Source organism: Mobula hypostoma, chromosome 19, assembly GCF_963921235.1.
Source record: "Mobula hypostoma chromosome 19, sMobHyp1.1, whole genome shotgun sequence".
Lineage (NCBI taxonomy): Eukaryota > Metazoa > Chordata > Chondrichthyes > Myliobatiformes > Myliobatidae > Mobula > Mobula hypostoma.
Genome location: NC_086115.1, coordinates 55,289,869 through 55,313,706, shown reverse-complemented (window position 1 = coordinate 55,313,706; position 23,838 = coordinate 55,289,869). Strand labels below are relative to the sequence as shown.

General features: G+C 40.3%; 1 protein-coding gene across 1 annotated transcript in view; it reads left to right on the top strand.

The window, feature by feature from the left end:
- The window catches only part of sec23ip (SEC23 interacting protein), a 157,041-nt gene that overhangs the window by 107,783 nt on the left and 25,420 nt on the right, over nucleotides 1-23,838 (top strand). The window contains exons 16-17 of the mRNA XM_063071924.1: nucleotides 9,939-10,121; nucleotides 13,636-13,798. Coding sequence (XP_062927994.1) covers nucleotides 9,939-10,121; nucleotides 13,636-13,798 — 346 coding nt within the window. The remainder of the gene's footprint in view (nucleotides 1-9,938; nucleotides 10,122-13,635; nucleotides 13,799-23,838) is intronic.

Sequence of the window (23,838 nt, the reverse complement as noted above, 5' to 3'; positions counted from 1 at the left end):
CCCTATGTTGCTCAAGCTACTTGATAAAAGTAGAAAGATCACGAAAGATAAGGAGATCAGTTTTGCTTATTAAATAAATTACTTTAACTGTAGATATAGTCTTAGACATGGTGGATTTCTGAGGAAACTTTCTGCAGTTTCTCCTTGAGCTCTGAAGGCCAACACCAAACTCATTTTAATTTCTCCATCAGATAACCAGTTACTGAAGTGCCCAGGAATGTTTTGCGGTGGAATAAAAGAAACATAGAAAACCTACAGCACAATACAGGCCCTTCAGCCCACAAAGCTGTGCCAAACATGTCCTTACCTTAGAACTTACCCAGGCTTTACCCATAGCCCTCTATTTTTCTAAGCTCCATGGACCTATCCAGGAGTCTTTTAATAGACCCTATCGTTTCCGCCTCCACCACCAGCACTGGCAGCCCATTCCATGCACTCGCCACTCTCTGCGTTTAAAAAAAAAAACAAAACAAAACAACTTATCCCGGACATCTCCTCTGTACCTACTTCCAAGCACCTTAAAACTATGGCTTCTCGTGCTAGCCATTTCAGCCCTGGGAAAAAGCCTCTGACTATCCACGTGATCAATGCCTCTTATTATCTTGTATACCTCTATCAGGTCACCTCTTACTCTCCGTCACTCCAAGGAGAAAAGGCTGAGTTCACTCAACCTATTCTCATAAGGCATGCTCCCCAATCCAGGCAACATCCTTGTAAATCTCCTCTGCACCCTTTCTATGGTTTCAACATCCTTCCTGTAGTGAGGCGACCAGAATTGAGCCCGGTACTCCAAGTGGGGTCTGGCCAGGATTCTATGTAGCTACAACATTTCCTTTCGACTCTTTAACTCAATCCCACGGTTGGATGAAGGCCAATTCACCGTATGCCTTCTTAACCACAGAGTCAACCTGCTTAGCAGCTTTGAGTGTCTTATGGACTCGGACCCCAAGATCCCCCCCCCCCCCGATCCTCCATACCTCCAAGAGTTCCACCACCAACACTACATTCTGCCATCACATCTGTCCCACCAAAATGAACCACTTCACACACACCCATCCAGGCTGAACTCCATCTGCCAGTCCCCAGCCCAGCCCCATATCCCATCAATGTCCTGCTGCAACCCCCGACAGCCCTCCACACCATCCGCAACAACCCCAACCTTTGTTTCACCAGCAAACTCACCAACCCATCCCTCCAATTCCTCATCCAGGCTATCTCCAAAAATCACAAAGTGTAGGGGTCCCAGAACAGATCCCCAAGGCACACCACTGATCACTGACCTCCACGCAGAACACGACCCATCCACAACCACTCCCTGCCCCCCCGTGGGCAAGCCAGCTCCGGATCCACAAAGCAACGTCCCCCTGGATCCCACACCTCCCCACCCTCCTAACAAGCACTGCATGGGGCACCCTATCAAATGATTTGCTGAAATCCATATACACAAAATTTAGCATGATTCTGTCCTTGCAAATAAATATACTAGAAGAGAGAGAATCAATGACTGAAAGACTTAGGAACTTTAAGCAATTATTATGAAAGAAAAAGCACAGGAGATATTCAAGTCTTCTGTATCAAAAATGTTAGTCTTAAAAATAATCATTTGCTTAGATAGTGAGCGCATCACAGATAATCTCCCATAGTTTATATTTTGGAACTGACTAAACAAAATAAAAAGTAAAATTTCTATTGCTACTCAAGAAGCGAGGGAGAGAGAACATAGAAGAACTAAAGTTCTGCTGGTCTGACATCAAACTCTTCATTATTATACTGACAAAACACTTAGAACACCATAATGTTTCCAGTGGAGACTGCAGATGCTGGATAATATTTTTAGGTTTTTCTTTCAATGTTGATAACAATCGCTGAATCCAATGGGCTGGATTGCAGCCCTCACAAGCTGGTGAGCTGCACATCCAGAAAGCTGTGATCTACAGCACCACCTTCCAGACTTCTGGGCTTGAACATTGCACATTCAGGAACATGGTGTTGGTTGGGTATGTTACGTACCCCGTAACTGGGTTGCCAAACCAGCAGAAATGGGTCACTCAGTTGGAGTCTGGATTACTAGAACTAAGAAAGTTTTATTAAAGAAACAAGCAACACAGTACTCTAATCAAAAGGATAATAAATGCAACAGTTCAGCAATGATAAACACACATGTACACAGAATTAAGATAACAGGATCAATCAAGCTCTATCGTTGTCTCGGGGTAAATGACCAGTTTCAAAGTGACGCAAAGTTCAGTTCAATTTAGTTCAGTTCAGTTCGCAGTAATCGCTGCCGTGGGAGATGGACAGTGTGGGGAGAAGGAGAGAGAGCAAAACGAATGAATATTCAAACGGCTTCCACACAGACCTTCGCAGTCAGCTTTCGGGCGAGTCCTTTGTGATGTCATCTGAGGTCACCGACCGTGACCCCTCCGTTTCCAGATACGATCGTTTCTCTGCGGTGAACCCGGCACCCAGGCAAGGGTGGACACACACCAGGTTCCCGCCGATCGTGCCTTTCCACCCTGTGCGTCTATGGCTTGTCCCGCGACCAGCCGTCCAAAAACTTCCCACCGACTTGTGGGAGACGCGGGTCTCGTTACCTCGGGGTGTCGTGTGTGTCCTGCCTTAGCGAACCTGTCCCTTTTTATCCCCCTGCTGGGGTACCGCCTGTCCATCACTTCAAACAGTTCAGGGTTCAATGAGGGAGCCGATCTTGACAGCTCTCCTTCCGTTACTCTCTCCCGTCACTTCATTAACATCTCCAAATGCTGCTCCATTGTTTTCCTTATCTCTCTCTCTCCTGAAGACAGGCGGCAGACCAACTGCTGATCCCACTGGTGCCAGCACAGGACAGCTAACATCTTAATCTATGTGTATTCTCGTCACAGGTACCACTCCACTACTTGATTCAGCTCGAGTTCTGAGCAGAAGCACAAACATCCTGAGCTCAGGGCTTGGATGTAATCTATACGGTGGATTCCCTTGCTTTCTGCATTGGTGTATATTGCATGACTCCATTCATTTGAATGGGGTTGCTGACCTGGACTGGAAAAATGTATTCTCAATTTTAATTAATTTATTTAAATTTTATGTTTGCAAATATATTCATTTTTATTATTTTTATTTTTCAATTATTTAAAAACAGCTGAAAATTAAATATTTTTGATCATCAGACATTTAGAAATGGTTATAAAGACCTTTGACATGGCAAGATTTAAAAAGGTCATGGACTAAATGGGGTTGGGTGTAAGAGCAGATTCTAATGCTAATCCTTGTGGAATGTTTCACTTTGAGAAACTGGTAATGATGCTGAAGCTGTACAGGACCTTGGGGTGTAAAAGGAAGTTGCAAAAAAAAATTGTGTGGGGAGTGAGTGTAAGAGGCAAATAAGACTGAATGCTCCAGTAAAAATACATAGAGGAAATAACTCAAAGGAATGATATTCCATTTTATCACAATTAATTTAATCAAACAAGCCTGTGATACAGACAAAACAGTACAGCATGAATATACAGTAGCTCTTGAATTCTCTGCCAGTTCCTAGTCAGCCTGCAAATTATTCCTCTCATGTGCCAGTCTAATTCCTGATTGAGTTTGTATCCACTATTCCCACAGGCAGTGTATTCCAGAACATAACGTCTGTGTTACAATGATTATCCTAATCATCCCTTTGCATTTTTTTGTCAAAAGTGTAAGTTTATGTCTCCAGTTGTTGATCTAATGGGAAGAATTTTGTTTGATTCACAGAATCAGAATTAGGTTTAATATCACATAATACCTCCAGAAAAATCAAGTTAAGTCAATTCTTCATACCAGTTGTCAGTTTATAATATTCAGTTGAGTTGCCTTTTGAATGGTTTGGAAATAGGTGAGTGGTAAGAATCTTCTTCAAAATTAACATAAAGTTGTGCTAATTGGGCAGGACTAGAATAAGATTCACATAGACGGTGCAGAAAGTGTTTTATGATAAACTATACCCATTGGATAATCCTCCTTGGTCTCTTGAGTTTTGTTGTTTTAACCAATAATGTCTCGCCTGATATTTAATCTCAACCAAAATCATTTAGCAAATTAAGGCTACGTCAACACGATGCCGGATAATTTTGAAAACGCCGGTTTCGAGTAAAAAAAACGTCAGGCGTACACACTGAGCGTTTTTCAAAATATCTCTGTCCACATTAACACGGATATTTGGGCGAATCTGCTCTACTGGGCATGCGTAGGACACAGAAAACAAGCGAAGAGGAAACGGTATACTTAGTGCGCGTTTGTCCAGTTACAGAGTAGAAAAACTTCAAAGGAATTGCTCTTGGCTCTCGTGCAGGGGGACTTAAAACAAAAAAAAAACAAATACTGGAGCATATGGAGGCAACCGACAGGGAGTTCACGGACAGTATGACCCGGCTGACGACGAACATTGAAAAACTGACTAACTCTGTTGCATTAGTAAAGCACCTTGTTAAATGTATAAAACATGTCTGCATCAGTGTTATCTTGTATTTCCATACAATGTTACATTAGGCTGTTACACATCTATTGTCAGAGTAGTATTTGCATAAATAGGTAAACCACCTTCATACAGGCAAGGACAGAAAACAGGGCAAAGTGAGTATACTTATTTATTCAGTAAGCTATGGGTCGAAGTATTTGGTGAGTACATTTCTAACTCTTCTGGCTTCAGTCTCGTTGCTGTCTGTTCTGAAATGGTTAGGTTCTGCGAAGCACAGTATCAAATATTGCTCTAGCGTCAATTGTTTGGCGACAATAAAGTAGTAATAATAATAAGAAAACAATGAAATGCCAGGCTGCCGCCATCTGTTCCGGAACGTCATGACAGCGGTTTTAAAAAGCTCCGGTTACCCCGTATACACTGCAACAGATATTAGGCATTTTCAGATTTATTCACTCTGGAGACTGTTTCTGAAAATCTCCATTTTTGGGGGATGAAAACGCCATTTTAGTGTGGACAGTGAGTCAAAACGAAGAGAAAAAGCTTCATTTTCAAAATTATCTGGCATAGTGTGGACGTAACCTCACTACTACTGCTACCACACCCACTCTCTTATAGAATGGCTATTTTTACACTTAACTTTCTAACCTTATGACAGGACTGCTCTAAACTGTGTCATTAAAGCACTATAGACATGTGAGTGATCTTTTTCTAAAATATGGAGAAACTTAACCATCAATCATTTTATTTAATCATTGATTTTTTAAATATTTAAATGTTTCTTCTTCAACATTTCAATAGTTTTTATATGTCCAGTCTGTGAGCTTTTATAAGGTATTGCAAAGCCAGAGTCTTGGGATACAGAGCCCAAGGTCTGCTCGGAACATATTCCCCTTTGTCAGATGCCTATCTGGGGTGACAGTTAGCTTCCTGGGAGAAGTGCAGACAGGCAGAGATGGTTGATACCAAATCTGGACTAGGCAGTGGATCCAGAACCATCCAGTTCATTGTTTCACTGTGTATTGCTCAACATAGTGGAGCACTGATCATCAAGTTGAAGGAAAGTGGGAGTTATTTGGTCTGAAATTCATTTCTGGATGTTTTGGTCTGTGAACATGAGTGATGCAAACGAGTCAATATCGAGGACTCCCTTTGCACTTCATGAGAGTCTGTTGGGATTGTGTGGAGAAGACTAGAATACTTGCTGTAAAGTAGGCTTCTGTAAGTATATCAAACTATGTCATGACTAGTCTCTGAGTCAGCTCTATCAATACATGGCCACCAGTCCTATGATGACGGACCTTGCAAGGTTGACAGACAGGAAATGACTTTGGCCTATTTTCCCCCATCAACCAAAGTATCAGGTTTGGAATTATCAACAGACCCTGTAATTCTATTTCAATGAATTAATTATATCCATGTGAATAGTTTGCTGGGCTGTACCATAGGAAACAAATATAATGATGTGGCCTGAAGTTACATTTCGGCTAGATGTGTAAAAGCGGTAAAATTTCCTTCATTGATGAGCATTTGTGAACCAGATGGTTTATTTCATTATGCTCATAAGCATCTTTATCTTAAGCTTGCATTGATTTCAATTAGAATGGTAATTATAATGTTAATTTAGTGAATGCAGAATTGAAAAATGTTGCAAAAATAGCTTCATGATCAAAGACTGTAAGACAGCAAGCATATGTTTCATTACATATCTTTGAATTCTAATTCTGTTTTGCAAGACTTCAGTATTTCATTTGCTGATAACACTATTAATCAAACTTTAGTATCTTTTTGCATGAATTTTCCATTTATTGAGGTGCTAACTCCTAAAATCTAATTTGGGATTTCATCATCAAACTGCATTGGGTTATTTGCTGCATGGAGAATTTTTTTACATATATGCTACTCAGTTTCATTTTTTAACACGACCTAGAAAATCTGAAGCATCTGTTGAAATCCAGGGAGTGTTTTCAAATGCACGAATATATTTCAGGGAGTTCTGCTTGATGATGCAATAAGTAATGAAAATATGTCAAAGCCCTTTCAATAATTAGAAATTCGAATTCTGACTGCTTGACTCTTCTGGCCACTTCTCTATTCCCCCTTGCTGTGCATTGTATGTTGACATAGAAATGGTGCTTGAACAATTATTGTTTTTTTTGCTTATATATTATGTGCCTGTCTAAATACAGGAATCTAAGTTGAGGAATAAATAGCTATCATTAAAAGAATGAGACTGACTACCACCAACCACTGAAATATGGTTCTTAAAAATAATGTCGGGTTTTCATGTGCATGACGGAAATGGTGGTTGTCTGTCGTGTTTTGACAATGACAGGAAACCTGTACAAGAGAGTTTTTAAAGTGGAAAATCCATTTGCATAGGAGCAGTTCCTCTCTCTTGCCTTTGGAAGACTGGGTCAGGTGATAGACCATTTCTAAAGTTGTAACAAATCATTTTTGTCAAGTTTACCTCAGTTAGACATCTCAAATATTTTTAGTTACTTTTTCTTTATATAGGATGATCCCAGCAAGCATCCTTCCCTGCTGCATCATCGGGCCTTAACTTCCATTTTCAAGATTTCCATTATCTCTATTGACTCTCATGCTTTGTCAGAAATATAATAATTCAGAAAATCCATATTTTTGAGGAAACACTTAATCCAAATTATTTCATATTTCCTACTGCAGTGTGCTGAATTTAATTTATAGTAAATGAAAGCAGGATACATGACGCGTTACTGAACATCCTCACAGGCGTAACCTTGACCACTCAGTAGTTTGCACCCCTCCCTTCCATTCACCTTTCCCTTTCCAATTTTTCTGTTGCTAGCTTCCATCATTCCTTCCTGAAATAAATTTGAGGTATAACTTCATTTTTTGCTCAATTTTTAATCTAACAGTAATGGTGATTTTTATATCAGTGGCCATGTCCTTTTTCTTTTGTTCTCTGAACCAAATTTGTAATATTAAGGAGACCTTTTCTGCATTCTTTCAAGTTTTGACAAAAGGTTGCATGCAATATAATCTATTGAATATCATTGCTCTAGTGCATACCTTATATTTTGTCATTAAAAAAATTTGAATGCAGTCTGCTTCACATGAATGGAAATGATAAAAATGGTTTTATTAAATCCATGAGTCTGAAGTTTTAAAAAAAAACCTGGTTGCAATTATGTTCTGTACCTAGGGAATTCTCCAGTCTGTCATGGAGAGATGAGATGTGTTTTACTTAGCGAAAGGTCAGAAATCTGTCGTAGGTTTAATAAAACCAAAACACATTTATCACAAAGTAGTTGAATGTATGCTTGTTGCTCACCGTCCTCTTTGAATAAGTTCCACTAAGTTATAGAGTTATGCTTTGGAATAACAGCTGTGTTGTAGGTCCGTGATTTCTCAACGCTTGTAATAGCTTTTACTATATACCTAGATTGTCACACACTTCAAATTACCAAAGCGCAATACATTCAGGTAAATAATTTTGAAGAGTTAATGCTGTCAATGTCAGTATCGGGTTTCATTCTAATGCAGTTATTTATAAAATTACCAGGGTAGTTCAAAACTATCTTAGTGTCATAACTTTTTCTCAAGCATGGTCATAAATTTCTGGCTGTGCAGTTAATGGATGATCTATAGCAACCTAAATATTTTTGATGCACCCTTGTATAGGTAATGCATCCAGTTTCTAAAATGAGAATATTGAGGTGGAAATGCTCAGCAGATTCTAACTACAAAGCAAATTTAATATGGGTCGCACAGCAGGTAATGCTGCTACCTGACATTGCCAGTAATCTGTGTTTGATCCTGATGTTCCATGATGCCTTTGTGGAGTTGATGCATTCTCCCTTTGACTGTGTGGATTTCTGTCTTGCATTTCATTACACCAAAGAGTGTAATTCTTTCACCACATCGAAAAATCACAGAGAAAATTCGCGAGGATGTTGTTGGGTCTGGAGGACCTGAGTTATAAGGAAATATTGAATAGGTTAGGCCGCTATTCTTTAGAATGTAGAAGATTGAGGGGAGATTTGATAGTGGTACACAAAATTGAGGGGTACAGATTGGGGGGGAAAGCTTGCTTGCATTTATTTTCTGAGGTTAGATGGGACTACAACTAGAGGTCATGGGTTAACGGTGGAAGGTGAAAAGTTTAAGGGGAACATGAGGGGAAACTTCTTCACTCAGAGGGCCGTGAGAGTGTGGATTGAGGTGCCAGCACAAGTTGAACTTGATTTCAACACTAAAGTGAAGTTTGTATGCATATATGGATGGTAGGGATATGAAGGGCTCTGGTCCTGGTGCAAGTCGATGGGAGTAGGCAGTTTTAAATGTGTTTGGCATTGATTGGATGGGCTGAAGGGCCTGTTTCTGCACTGTATTTTTCTATGTCTCAAGCGTGTTAGCTGCTAGCTTTATTAGTTCTACTAAATTGTGGGCTGAAGGGCCTGTATTGTGCTGTAGGTTTTCTAAATTACCCCTAATGTAGATATGTGGTAGGAAAATGTGGAAGACTTAATGGGCATTTAAGAGTGAACAGATATCGTGACTGTAAGTGGGGTTGCTAGGTTTTCTCAAGATCCTGTGCAGAAGCCTTGAGCCACATAGTTGCCTGCTATGCAACAAAAAATATGAAATGGTGTTCTTGGGTTTACTGCTTAAGAGGATTTGAATCAGTTATCCTTTCTGATACCAAGGAAACTAGGAGCAATAACTACATGACATCAGTCATTTTAAGGATGTTGCTTATCATGTCACAACAAAAGTAATTGTTCCTTTCAAAGATGGGCTGCCAGAATCTAATTGAAGATTCTGGTGAATGTTGTATCTGGTACTCCCAATGTGGCCTCCTCTACATTGGTGAGACCTGACATGTTAATTGATTTGTGGGGCACCTCCACTCCATTCACCAAAAGTGGAATTTCCTCCTGGCCAATTATTTTAATTCTTGTCCCCATTTCCATTCCAATATGTTAGTCCATGACTTCCTCTTTTGCCACGAAGAGGCCACTCTCAAGGTGAAGGAGCAACACCTCATATTCTGTCCAGGTAGCCTCAAACCTGATACCATGAACATCAATTTTTCTTTCTGGTAATTTTTTCCCCTCCCCCTTCCTCTTCAATTCACCACTCTGGCTTCTTATTCCTTCTACACACCTGCCTATCACTTGGTGCCCCTCCCATTTCTCCTATGGTCCACTCTCCACTCCTAACAGATTCCTTCCTCTCCAGACCTTTACCTTTGCCACCCACCTGGCTTCACCTATCACCTAGCTAGTCCTTGTTCCCCTCTCCCCACCTGTTTATTCTGATGTCTTGCCTCCTTCCTTTCCTGAAGAAGGGTCTGGGCCAGAAATGTCGACTGCTTATTCATTTCCATAGATGCTGCCTGACCTGCTGAGTTCCTCCAGCGTTTTGTGTGTGTTACTCTGGTGGAAGCTGGTTTTGTTTATGTAAGATTACTGGTGTAGGTAATGGATTAATTTACATTCTTTTCCAGAGTTGAAAGAAAGTTTGTCCCGCATGGGTTCGGACTTAAAACAAGGTTTCATTAGCTCTCTGAAAAACGCCTGGCAGACTCTGAATGAATTTGCACGTGCCCATACTTCAACTCAGCTACAAGTGGAGCTGGAGAAGGTAGCAAATCAAATTAAAGAGGAGGAAGATAAACATGTGGAGGAAGGTAAATTATACTATGTTCTCTCAGCTATTAATGTATGACATATTGTATATCCAATGCTTTCCCCCAAATAAATAGTATCATTCATTGCATCTTCAGTTTTTCCACACCACTGATCTTCACTAGAAGAACTATAAACTGTGCAAGCTACCATGTGTAACAGTTTGCAAAAGGTGAAAGTGAGCAGGAGATGGTTCTTGTGGTTAATATAAACTTGGAGATGGCAGATGGATAAGAGGAAACTGGAGTGAAATGAACATTTAAAGTGAGCATGCTTAGGAGACTAGTGACGTCTATGTTGCCTCAACAGATGAAATCATCTGTGATCTTGATGAACGTTGTTTATTTGGGGTGACATGGTAGCATAATGGTTACCACAGTGTTTTACAGTACCAGCAACCTGGATTCAGTTCCTGCCACTGCCTGTAAGGAGTTTGTATGACCTCCCCGTGACTGCATGGGTTTCCTCCGGGTGGGCTAGTTTCCTGCCACAGTCCAAAGACTTGTGGGTTGGCAGGTTGAGTGGTCATTGTAAATTGTCCTGTGATTAGGTTAGGGTTAAATTGGGAGATTGCTGGCAGTGCGGCTCGAAGGGCCGGAAGGACCTGTTCCACACTGTATCTCAATAAAATAAATAAAATAATAATCAGCTCTTCGCAACTGTTTCAGAAGGTGGTGTTAAATTTCATTGGAACGGAAGATGGCAGTGAAAGAATGGTTAATGGCAATCCAGTCAAAACCGAAAGTATCTAAAAATCAAAGCTCTTTTAGGCTGTAAGAGAAGAGGAAGGATCAAGAAAACAATCGAAGTATCTGTGCTAGGGTGGGTGATGACACAGTGGTGCTGGCGAAGGGTTTAAAGTAGAAGAAAAGAGGAAGAAAGAAGTGGCAAGTATTATTTGCACTCAATATTGACCTGGGGAGAACCTGGGCTCTATCCTCCCCAGCCCCATGACTGCAGATCCCTATAATATCCTGAGGAAAGTTACCATTGGTGAGATTGTCAATTGAATCAGGCCCAGCCGTACCAACACTGTTTTTCAAACTAGATTTAAACTTGCTACAAAATGGTTTATGTTTCTTGATATGTGAAAAATGTGCACTAACTGAAGCTCGAGGCCACTTGATTCAATGGGTGCAAATGCAGTAATCTTTTAGAAGCCAAGTAGCATATAGGACTCAATAGTTTCTTCAGTCAGATAGTTTCTTATGCCACCTAACACCAGCACATTGTGACTAATATATGTGGATCAGCAATTCATTAGGGTTATCTTCCTTTTGTGAAACATCTTATCAATGGAAAAAATGAAAGCAGTGATGTGTTATTAGAGTATTCCAACTCTTGGTCATTTGCCATCCTGGTTTGAACATTTGACAATTGGAATATCAATATTTCTCACTGCTGTAGATGTTTCTAGATATGGATTAATGGTAAAGACTTGCCAAGCACAATAGTGCTGTTAGTGGTCTTTTAAAGAAAGTAAAGATTAGCTTTATTTGTCACATGCGCATTGAAACATATAGTGAAATGCGTCATTTGCATCAATGACCAATATAATCCAAGGATTGTGCTGAGGGCAGCCTGCAGGTGTCGCTACACTTCTGGTGTCCACATAGCATGCCCACAACTCACTTACCCTAACCTGTACATCTTTATAATGTGGGAAGAAACCGAAGAACCCAGAGGAAACTTGCGTGGTCCTGGGGAGAATGTACAAACTCCTTACAGACGGTGGGTATTGAACTCCATTCGGTGATTGCTGGCATTGTAAATCGTTGTGCTAACAGCCATGTTACAATGCTGCTCTGAGTAACACTTGTCTGGGCTGTCAACAGCATGTAGGCTTAAGATCAACACATCTCCCTCCATCATTCTTCACTATCCATCTTCCCCTGTCTTACAACTATAGGTATTGAAATCGACTCAATATTAATGTCAAAATGCTAATTTCCTAAACCATCAGTCAAAGTCATAGGAAGAAAGTGAATTAAAATATAATCATTCACCAAGCTTGATTACTTTGGTTTCTAGTGCAGAAGTGTAGATATTCTAGACAACTAATGTTCTTGAATCTTAAATGATAAATTCTACACGTAAGCTTTATTAGGGGCAATACTTGGTTAATGCTGCCATGGCACATTGCACAACTCGTACCAAAAACCTTACATTGTTCTTTAGTTTTGCATTTCCGAGTAATCTACAGATTTCATGGGTGTGAAGCAGTCAAATGATGGATAGTGGTAGATATAAAGCTGCTTTCATCTCTCTTTTTCCCATCATCATTTTCATGCATTGCATCTCTACAAATGACCTCACTACATCAGCCACCTTGTCATTTATTTCACCAACCAGAATAAAAGTTGAAGAGTTAATATTTACAAAGTGGTCCTGGTGTAGACCTGGAACTTTCAGAGTTGCTAGAATGCTCTGCTTCTTACAAAGCCAAAAGGAAAATTAATGGCAGGGGGTATCTTCCTGTGCCTCTGCTCGTAGTAATGTAAATAACCAGGAAACTCGTATTCTGAGGTTGTCTGACTTTGTATTCAGTTGTTCATGAAAGATTGGCAAGATTAGCTGGTGAGGTATGTGGCATTACATTTGAAAAGGGCAAACAAAGCATTTAAATAAATTATAAATGGTACATGAACAGAGAAGATTTGGAGTCTATGTCCATAAATTGCTGAAGATAACGGAACAGATAAATGTAAAAAAGACATGTATATATTTGGTTGCATTCAGCATAACCATCAGATGTTTATTGGGCTACAAATAGAACATTGCATACATTCCTGATCAGGTTACAAAAACTGGTGGAGAAGATTCAGAGGTGATTTGCCAAGATGCAAGAACATTTGTTAAGAGGGCAGACTAGGGATATTTGGGAGATGGGATGGTGAAGGGAGTTACTATTGGGGTGTGTCAAAAAATATTGAGATGACAACACAAAGTGAGCAGAAAGGAAGTTATACCCACACCAGAGAGGCTAACAGTGGAAAGATACTGTGTGGCTAACTAAGTTCTTCCAGCATTTCTGTCTTTGTTTTGGTTTCCAGTGTCTGCAGTTTTATTTATTTTCTGTTGATTTAAAGTAATTGGTAAAAGAATGAAAGTGCAGTTCAAAAAAGTAAGAGATATCTGCTATTGTTAGGGTGCAAGAACTTGCTATCAGAAAGCCCCGTCATACTTGGGTACGTGAGTATTTGATGTGATGGAGCTCACTGAAACAAACATTAGGATCTGGAAATTGTATACATTTTTTTCAGGATAGCATAGGCCAAATGGCTACTTGCTATGTCATAAATTTCTGGACAATGATGGATCACTGATGTGTAGATCTAGATTATTTTTTGGACCTTGGTTATTGTCGTTTTTAGGCTTGGCTTTCCTGAGTCTGATGGATTAAAAACATATTTAAATAAATTGGATAATCCAGATAAATTCTTTTGCACCAAGTCAATATAGGCAATTATGTCCTGGATAACAGGTTTTTTTCTTGTGTTGCATTATGTAACTTAGAGCAAAAGCTGGTGGAAAGTCCAGAATCATCCAAGGATGAAGATTCAGCTGTGAAGATTGGAATGCTGAATGGAGGACAGCGTATTGATTATGTTCTACAAGAAAAACCAATTGAAAGCTTCAACGAGTATCTGTTTGCTCTTCAGAGCCATTTATGTTACTGGTAAGAATGAGTTTTTTTTAATAAAGAGCTGTTCATCTGCCATTGGCTGCAGCACAGTGTCTGTTCCACAGTGTCACTGGCAAACTGCAACATAATATCGTTGAGCATACTGAGCACTTTAAAGATTCCTTGCAATGAATCTGGAAGTAAAAACACACCTACCTACATTTTTCAAATATTTTAAAGTGTAAATGAGATTCTTGCAAACAAAATCAAAATGGAAATTGAAATATTGAAAGTGAACATTGAAGCATTTTTAGAAAGAAGGAATTTTCAAATACTTGAAAGAATGGCAATCTAAAATTTAAAAAAAAGTTTTATAGCTTCCTAAATGCTTTAAAGTTGCGATCATGATTTAATGTTGAATTAAATCTTGCATGAGGCATGGTGTAGCATTTATGAGTTTTTCAGAAAGTTCTGAAATTTTATTCACTGCAAAGGCAGCAATGATAACCTGCCATGTTCCTTAGAAGTAGTGCACTACCCTGATTTGTAAATACATTATCAGTGTTTCATTGTTGCTGGGAAGATCATGAAAACCCAAATACACCAAATAGATCATGAAAACTCAAATACACCGCAAACTCTGGTTTCCGCTTCCCTATTCGACTAGTTATATCCTCAAAGAACTCCAGATTTAATTAAACTGACTTCCTTTTCATAAATATAATTCATAATGAAATGTTTAAATTTGCTATTGTAGTTTATTACCTTTTTTGTAAGACCTAGTGAGTAGAATATAGCTTTATAATTGCCTCCAAATGTACATGATCACTGGACTATTTCTTGAAGGCTGCATCTTCAGGAATGAATTACAAAAGTTAATTGATCATTTTTCATGATTGCTGGGAGGGATTTCCTAAGCATATTAAAGGTGTAACCTTAAATGTAGGCCTTGATTTTATACAAGAATATTCTCTTCTGTGACTGGAGATTTGATTACAATTTATCTACCAAGTTATAACTACTACACACATTAGCCCAAAGGGACCCAAGTTACTGAAGAACCATTTGTCTAGATACTAATGTTAATACTTACAATATCCCACTATAATTTTACTCCATTGAAAGTCTTGTTCTCTTAGGCATTCCATTGTGAGTCTACTCATTAAATTTAAGGATATATAAACCAGTCATGTAAAAGATGTAGGTTAACCATGCTTTTATTTATTGCCTGCTTTCAAACAGGTACCTTAGTTTACACCATCAATATCTATTAATCTTGCAAAATCAATGATAATGTGGAACTCTTAATATAGGGACGGCACTGCAGACATGAAATTCTATTTGCAGAAATTGCAAATACTTATGCAGGAAATACTGCAGCATGTTCTTGCCTCACTACATGTGCCACATGCTAGTGAGGTGAGAAATACAGTACTATAGCTAGGGTGTCTAAGACTTTTGCACAGTACTGTAGCAGTCTTATGTATTGCACTGTACTGCTGCTGCAAAAAAAACAAATTTTATGACAGATGTGAGTGATGATAAACCTGATTCTGATGTGGGTCTCTATCGTGGACTGAGAGTAGGAAGAGGGTTGGGAGAGGGGGATCATGGTTTGGAAAGGGGAAGTGAAAGAGGAGGGAGCAGAAAGCACAAGAGAGCCCATAAAACACAGGAACAGAGATAGGCCATATACCCCATCGAGCCTGCTCCTCTATTCCTTAATGGCTGATCCCAGATCCAACTCAACCCATACACCTGCCTTCTCGCCATATCCTTTGTTGCCCTGACTAATCAGGAAACTATCAACTTCCGCCTTAAATATACACACGGACTTGGCCTCCACTGCAATCTATTGGAGAGCATTCCACAGATTTACTACTCTCTGGCTGAAAAAACGTCCTCCTTACCTCGACATTCTGTAATGATCAATAAACCAATTGTTTGGAGTCAAATAACCTTACCTGGTCTCTCTGGGCTGGGTGTGTCTGCAACCATGCCACCTCCCACCCCCTTCACTCTGCTGCCTGTCGCACATCCCACCTGCACCACTCTACCCTTGCCATTCCCAACAAACTCGCTGTCTGCTCCACGTTGACAAATACAAGTGCAAACGTCTTAGGAACCTTAGAGATAAATGTATATCTGTGTCTTGCACGGTACTGTAGGTTCAACATAAGGCTGAGGAGTTCATGCAGAAGGGTGGGGGTTTCAGAGTTATGGGCCTTTGGGTTCCCTTCCACGGCATGTGGGATCTGTGCAAACAAGGAAGGTTGATTCTGAACTCGCGAGGAACCAATATCCTTTGGTGCTATTCCAGAGGGTTTAAACCAGAGTGAAATGAAGATGGGACCCACAACAGCAGGGCAACAGGTGGTAGAATTGAGAGCAAGAAAGCTGGAATGACAAATAAGGCTGAAAAGAAGGGCAGCAAGGGGCAGACCAATATATGTGGTGGGACCTTTGGGCTGAAATGTGTTTATTTCAATGCTAGGAGTCTTATGGCCGAGGAAGGTGAACTTGGAGCCTAGATTAGTACATAGAATTATGATCACACACAAAATGCTGGAGAAACTCAGCAGGCCAGGCAGCACCTTTGGAAAAGAGTACAGTCGATGTTTTGGGCTGAAACTTTGACTGTACTCTTTTCCATAGACGCTGCCTGGCCTGCTGAGTTCCTTCAGTATTTTGTGTGTGTTGCTAGGATATCCAGCATCTGCAGATTTTCTCTTGTTTGTGACGGAATTATGATGTTGTTGCCATCAACATAATGGCTGTAATATAATGAGGGACAGGACTGGCAGCTCAATGTTCTTGGGCTTTGTTTTATAGGTGATAGAGTGTGAGGTAAAAGAGGTAGAGGGGGTACACTACCAATAAAAGAGAATGTGTCAACAGTATTCTAGAGATGACAAATTGAAGGCTCATCCACAGAGGCGATTTGGGTGGATCTCAAAAATAAAGGTGCAATTACTCTGTTAGGATTATACTATAGGTCCCCAAGTAGGCACTTGGAGGTGAAGACACAGATATGTAGACAGCTCTTAGAAAGGTGCAGGAGCAGCAGGGTTATAGTGGGATCTGTAACTTCCCCATATTGATTGGCATTTCCTTAATGCAAGAAGCATAGTGAAGGCGGCATTCCAGCAGTGCATCCAAGAGGGGCCTGGAAGTGGCATGTGGAGAATTCATAGGGGGACAAAACATACTGTACCTAGTTTTGGGAAATGAGCTGATACAGGTGACAGACCTGATAGTAGACGAACTTGAGGAATAGTGACTACAACTCATAATGTTTTGAGATAGTTTTGAGTAATATTAAAATCAAATCATGTGGGTAGGTACTAAATTGGTGGAAGGAAAACTATGACAGAATAAACTATGACAAAACTATGACAGGATAAGTCAAGAGCTAAGGGACATCGATTGGGAGCAGCTGCTGTTGGACAAGTCCATGTCTGACATGTGGGAATTGTTTAGAAACCGGCTGATTAGAACTCAGGAACCTTAGATGACCTGAAAAGTCATAAATTTTGTCAGGAACTAAGTAAAAGTATCCACAGGATGTAGAAGGCTAAAACAGACTGGGCCCTTGTGGAATATAAAGATAACGGGAAAGTGCTCAAGCTTGCTTTTAGAAATACCAAAAGGGACCATGAAATGTTCTTGATTAGCAGGATCAGGGAAAATCCAAGTCACTTTTTTTTTAAAAAAAGGAGGGATAAGTAAGGAGAGGGTAAGCCCACACAAGGATAAAGGAGGAATCTGAGCTTGGAGTCAACAAAAGTGCTGAGGTACTAAATAAGGATTTGGAGGATAGTGAAAGAAGAGTGTGACGTGCTAATGTGCTGAGACATTTTGAAGTTAAGGAAGAGGTTGTCCTGGATCTTCTGGAAAACATTAAAATGGATAAATCTCTGAAGTCTGATAACATGTGTTGTAGAATATTGAAAGAAGCAAATGAGAAGATTGCTGGGACTTTGACAAAGATTTTCATGTCATCGCTAGCAACAGGTGAGGTTCAGGCAGACTAGCAAATGTTTTACTTTTGTTTGAGAAGGAAAACAGGGATTATCTAGGTAATTGTAGGCTAGTGAGCCTCACGCCAGTGGTAGGGAAACTACTGGAGGGTATGCTTAGGGGATGGGATTTCAGTGGTTCAAAGGTCCAATTTAATGTCAGAGAAGTGTATACAATATACATCCTGAAATGCTTTTTCTTCACAAAACATCCACTAAAAAAGAAGTACCCGAAAGAATGAATGACAGTTAAATATGAGAACCTCAAAGTCCCCCCCAGCATCGCCTCCTTCGCGCAAGCGGCAGCAAGGCAAAAGTACCCCCCCCCGCAAAGAAAACGCACCTGCTACCGAGCGCAAGTGTGAGCTAGGCGATAGCAAAGACACAGACCTTACAGTTACCCCAAAGACTATTGCATTTTATCCGGCATTCAACAAACCACAGGTTCTCTCTCTCCCTAATTTTCACAGCGAGCAGGAGACATAACAACAACCCGCTGGTTTATGATGTTAAAAAAAATCTGTTTCGTCACTTTTTATGAGCTCTGTGCCTGAAGATCTCAAAGATCTCGGATCCTCGGGCCTACAGCAAAAGATTTTCCGGCCTTGCCAACGGCACGTGAGTCTTCTGCCATGACACCGACCCTCAATTCGCCCATCTCCACAGCCCTGAGATCTTAGGCTTCCAAACACGAGGCCGACTCTCAGGCCGGACCCTTGGTGTGCGGAACAACGGCCGGTCCTGAAACCCCGAGAACGGGTCCCATTCCCGCAAAGAACTGAAGTCTGCATGTAACTCCAGGTCAGGATCTTCAAAAGAACCCTGAAAGGGAAAAATAAAGTTATTAAAGATAGAAATAGAGCTGTTTCCAAAGATGCAAACAAAGGAGTCGCCGATAAATGTCATTTAACTCCGCCTCCAACTTCCCAAGAAGATTTATGTGCATTTAGAAAGATTGAGGGTAGAGCTGGTAGAGGTTTTTTTAAATTATCAGAGGGATAGATTGGATAGGCAGTCAGAATCGGTTTCCCAGGAAAGAAATGTCAAACACCAGAGGACATGCTTTTAAGTTGTCGGGGGTGGGGGAGGGGGATGGTGGAGAAGAGTTTAGAGATGATGCAAGGACCAAGTTTTATACGCAGTGGTAGATGCCTGGAATAGATTACCATAAGTTCAGAATCAGGTTGAATATCACTGGTATATGTCGTGCAAAAACGTAGTGTGGTAGCGATCATGGGTTCAATGTCCATTCAGAAATCTGATGGCAGAAGGGAAGAAGCTGTTCCTGAATTGTAGAGTGCATGTCTTCAGACTCCTGTACCTCCTTCCTGACGGTAGCAATGGGAAGAGAAGCAGCTATTCTGGTGGAGCTTGAGGATTTTAGATGGAAATGGGGGATATGTGAATGATATACCGAAGGAGGCATCAAGAACAGCACAACATTGTGGGCCAAGTGGTCTATCCAGTGCTGCACTATTCTATGTTCTGTATTTTCCACTTTTAACCTGAAATTTGAATATGGTGAATGGTTATGATAAACTGAAGTTAAATCAGTAGAATGCTGATTATATTTGCAATGAAATGTGTCTCAACTTTCAAGACAAAACTAGGATTCCATTTACAACTTGGAACCATCTTGCTAAAATGGGATGACTTGTGAGTTTAAGTGTGAGTTGTATAATTGAGATCCAAAGCAAGATTAAATTAATGAAAATGTATCTAACTTTGGAACATTTAAAGTGTTTTGCTGTTGCAAGGCTTTGTCATCAAGTATGTATGAGAGTAAAATTCAGAAGCTGGAATATCCTTGTCTATTTTCAGTAGAGGAGCCTGTCTCCTGGGACTTTTATATATATTTGTTTCAAAACACCCCAAGGATATTTAGAATCAGAATTAGAATAAGGTTTAATATCACTGGCATATGTTGTGAAATGTGTTGTTGTCCATCAGCAGTACATTGCAATACATAATTTAAAAAAATAGTGAGTTAAGTGGGTTAGGCTGTGACCTGCACTCTGAGCTCTGTGTCTGAGGACCACACAACATTCATTCAACTGAACTGAGGCCTGTGGCTGTGCCCTGCTCCGGCTGCTAAGGGCTTCATGTCTGTAGATTGACTTTTGTTCTGAATGCTATTTGCTTGCTTTTAATGTTTGCAGGATTTGTTCTCTCTCTCTCTCTCTCTCTCTCTTCCCCTTCCCCTTCCCCTTCCCCTTCCCCTTCCCCTTCCCCTTCCCCTTCCCCTTCCCCTTCCCCCCCACACACACACACACATTGAGTGTTTGACAGTTTTTTATGGGTTCTTTTGGATTTCTTTGTTTTAAGATTGTATAATGTATACATACTTTGATAAATGTACTTTGAAGTGTATATTTTTTTAAAAAGTTAAACATATAGTGCAAAAAGAGGAAAAAAGAGTAGTGAGGGAAAATAGTAGCGGATTCAATGTCCATTCAGAAACCTAATTGCTGAAGGGAAGAAGCTATCCCTGAATCATCAAATGTGTGCCTTCAGGCTTCTGTACCTCCTTCCTGTAGGTCCTGGGTGATGGGGGTCCTTTATGATGGATGCTGCCTTTTTGAGACATCACTCCTTGAAGATATCTTGGATAATGGGGATGCTAGTGCCTACGATGGAGCTGACTGAGTTCACAACTTCCTGCAGCTGATCCAGTGCAGTGTACCCCCACCATGCAGCCATTTAGAATGCTCTCCACAGTACATCAGTAGAAATTTGTTAGTGTCTTATGGGTAAATTTTAACCCAGGAGATGGTTGCAAGTAATAATTATTTCATTTGTATCAACCAAAATTTTAACTTGTTTGGGTCTAGATATACCAGGAATAAAGGCACTTTCTATCAATGGTAATGTTTGTTAGGATTATTGCCTTTAATGTCAAGATCAGTCCTTCGAAAACAGTTTTTGTGAGATGGGCTTTTATGCTGGTGCCCCAAAATGCATATATATATTTCCAGATCATGCAGCAGTTTGACAGTAAACCCTTCATCTTGCCTCTGTACAACATACATCGGTGACCAGTGATTGCCTCAGGGATCTGTTATGGGATCATGATTTTTATAAATGACCTGGATGAGGAAGTGGAGGGATGGGTTAGTAAGTTTGCTGATGACACAAAGGTTGGAGGTGTTGTGGATAGTGTGTCAGAGGATGCAAAACTGTGCTGAGAAGTGGCAGATGGAGTTCAGCGCAGATAAGTGTGAAGTGGTTCATTTTGGTAGGTCAAATATGATGGCAGAATATAGTATTAATGGTAAGACTCTTGGCAGTGTGGAGGATCAGAGGGATCTCGGGGTCCGAGTCCATAGGACGCTCAAAGCAGCTGCGCAGGTTGATTCTGTGGTTAAGAAGGCATATGGTGTATTGGCCTTCATTAATCGTGGAATTGAATTTTGGAGCTGAAAGGTAATGTTGCAGCTATATAGGACTGTTGTCAGACCCCACTTGGAGTACTGTGCTCAGTTCTGGTCATCTCACAAGGAAGAAATGTGGAAGCCATAGAAAGGGTGCAGAGGAGATTTACAAAGGTGTTGCCTGGATTGGGGAGCATGCCTTATGAAAACAAGTTGAGTGAACCTGGCCTTTTCTCCTTGGAGCGACGGAGGATGAGAGGTGACCTGATAGAGGTGTATAAGATGATGAGAGGCATTGATTGTGTGGATAGTCAGAGACTTTTTCCCAGGGCTGAAATGGTTGCCACAAGAGGACACAGGTTTAAGGTGCTGGGGAGCAGGTACAGAGGAGTGAGTGCGTGGAATGGGCTGCCGGCAACGGTGGTGAAGGCGGATGTGGTAGGGTCTTTTAAGAGGCTCCTGTATAGGTACATGGAGCTTAGAAAAATAGAAGGCTATGGGTAAGCCTAGTAATTTCTAAGGTAGGGACATGTTCGGCACAACTTTGTGGGCCGAAGGGCCTGTACTGTGCTCTAGGTTTTCTGTGTTTCTATACACTGTGGTAATAGATGATACTGAGAGGGTTCTGTTTTTAAGCATTTAACAAGTTTCCTCAGCCCTTTGACCTGCATTGCTCCCCAGTGCAAGTACAGCCTTGCCAATTAACATGAATGTATGAGTTGAATCTCCATACCATCAATGTAGTTATGCCATGTAATATGTATTTAATTTTTTGTGAGAATATTGAAGCACCTTGGCAGCTCTGTGCACAGGAACAAGAATATGGGATAGGAAAACCAGGTTGGATTCCCCAAGCAACCACAATCGTTCACTGCTGCAAGGAAAATATTAATGTAAATTAAAATGAGAGAGCAGAGGAACAGAAGGTTCCCCAGATTGCAATCAAAAGCGTGGGCGGCGGTTCAAAGGTTGGATAATTGAGAAGTTCAACATATAAGATTGCAAAAGGATGAAGACTGTTGAATTATTGAAACCTCAATGGAATACCTTCCCTGTCATTTACTATCTGGTGTTTTGATGAAAATATATTGACACTAATCTCATGCAGTGCATTTATACTTAGTTGTGTCCTCAGTTTGCTGTCAGTCAACTTCCAACCAGTGCCTGTGCGTTGCTGGTATATTACTGTCATTTCACATACTAATCTCTAAAGTAAGTCTTTATCAAAGACCCTCTCAAAATCCAAGTACATCTCATCTATTAGTTCTCCCTTATCTATTATAGCAGTTATATCTGGGGAATAAAAGTCGGTAGGTTTATCAAACATTCTTTCCCTTTCATAAATGAAGTTGACTTTGTCTAATATCTTTGATATTTTCTAATGGTATGCGGGAAACCCTAAAATCCCACCAGCTCTCTTTCCCCCATCTAGCAGTGTCATGTGTCAAAAGCGATTAGAGTTTAGAGATGTTGCTGAATATGATGTTCAGTAAGTTTAGGACTTGCAAGAATTTAAACTAAAATGCTGATCAAAACTACAAACTCTGGGTCATAATTTATTTGGATCTGTATGCTTCTTCCAGATCATCCACAATGTAGTATTTTTTCCTGATTCCCAAACAATACTTAAGGGCCGGGAAAAAAGCCCTTTTTCAAAGTTCAAAGTACATTTATTATCGAAGTATATCTACTATATATATATATATATATATATACCCTTGAGATTTGTCATCTTACAGGCAGCTACAAAACGAAGAAATCCAATAAAACCCTTTTAAAAAAAATCATCAAACACGCAATGTGCAAAAAACAAATCGTGCAAACAATACAAACTAAACAAATAACACTCAGAACCAAAGTTCATGAAAGTGATTTCACAACCATGTAGATAATTCATTGCTGCAGCTGGTCTAGGAGCCCTTTAGTTACAGGCCACAGCCTCAATTTAGTGCAGAGGCAGGTAAACCACACCATGTGCTGGAGGAACTCAGCAGATTAAATAGCATCTATGGAAATGAATAGATAATCAATGTTTTGGGCCAAGACCCTCCTTCAGGACTCAGCGAGATGTGCACCAGCCCATTCCCTGCCTCCAGCCCCAACACTACAGCCTTTTTAATCTGACATGACATTTAAATTGGCCAAGTGTTGGCTCATTCTTCACTCTTCGGCATGGGACCTGCCGCTTCGATTCAGCCCAAGTCCACTCCAGCAATGGCCAAACATCAGCTCGTTCCTCGCTCTCGAGAAGAGTCCTGGTAGCTATTTCTACTGGAATATTAAGTACACACACACTTGGAGTATTCTTTTAGGATTGGTTGCACCTATTATGATATGGGTGTAAGCAACTGACCATCACTCTAAATTGGAAGCTTCAGAGATAATTAGTGAACTATAGTTTATAAAGGCCTATGTTAACTATTACTTTGGTGTGGGTTTTAAGATGAGCATTTTCACCAGTGTGCTGACTAAGTGGTTACAGATGGTGTGGGTGGCCTTTCTGCTGTCCTTGATGTAATTAATGTGAATAATTGCAAATGCTACCCTTGAAGAGCTCTATTAAATGGGTTTAAATTGACTGTAATAAGATCCAAACTAGAAATATGCTGCAGGTTGAATTGAACATGAGATATTTTAAATAACAAAACTGAGCGTGAAGAAGCTCCTCGTCACCTCATTGGAACTCAAATTAGTGAAATAATGT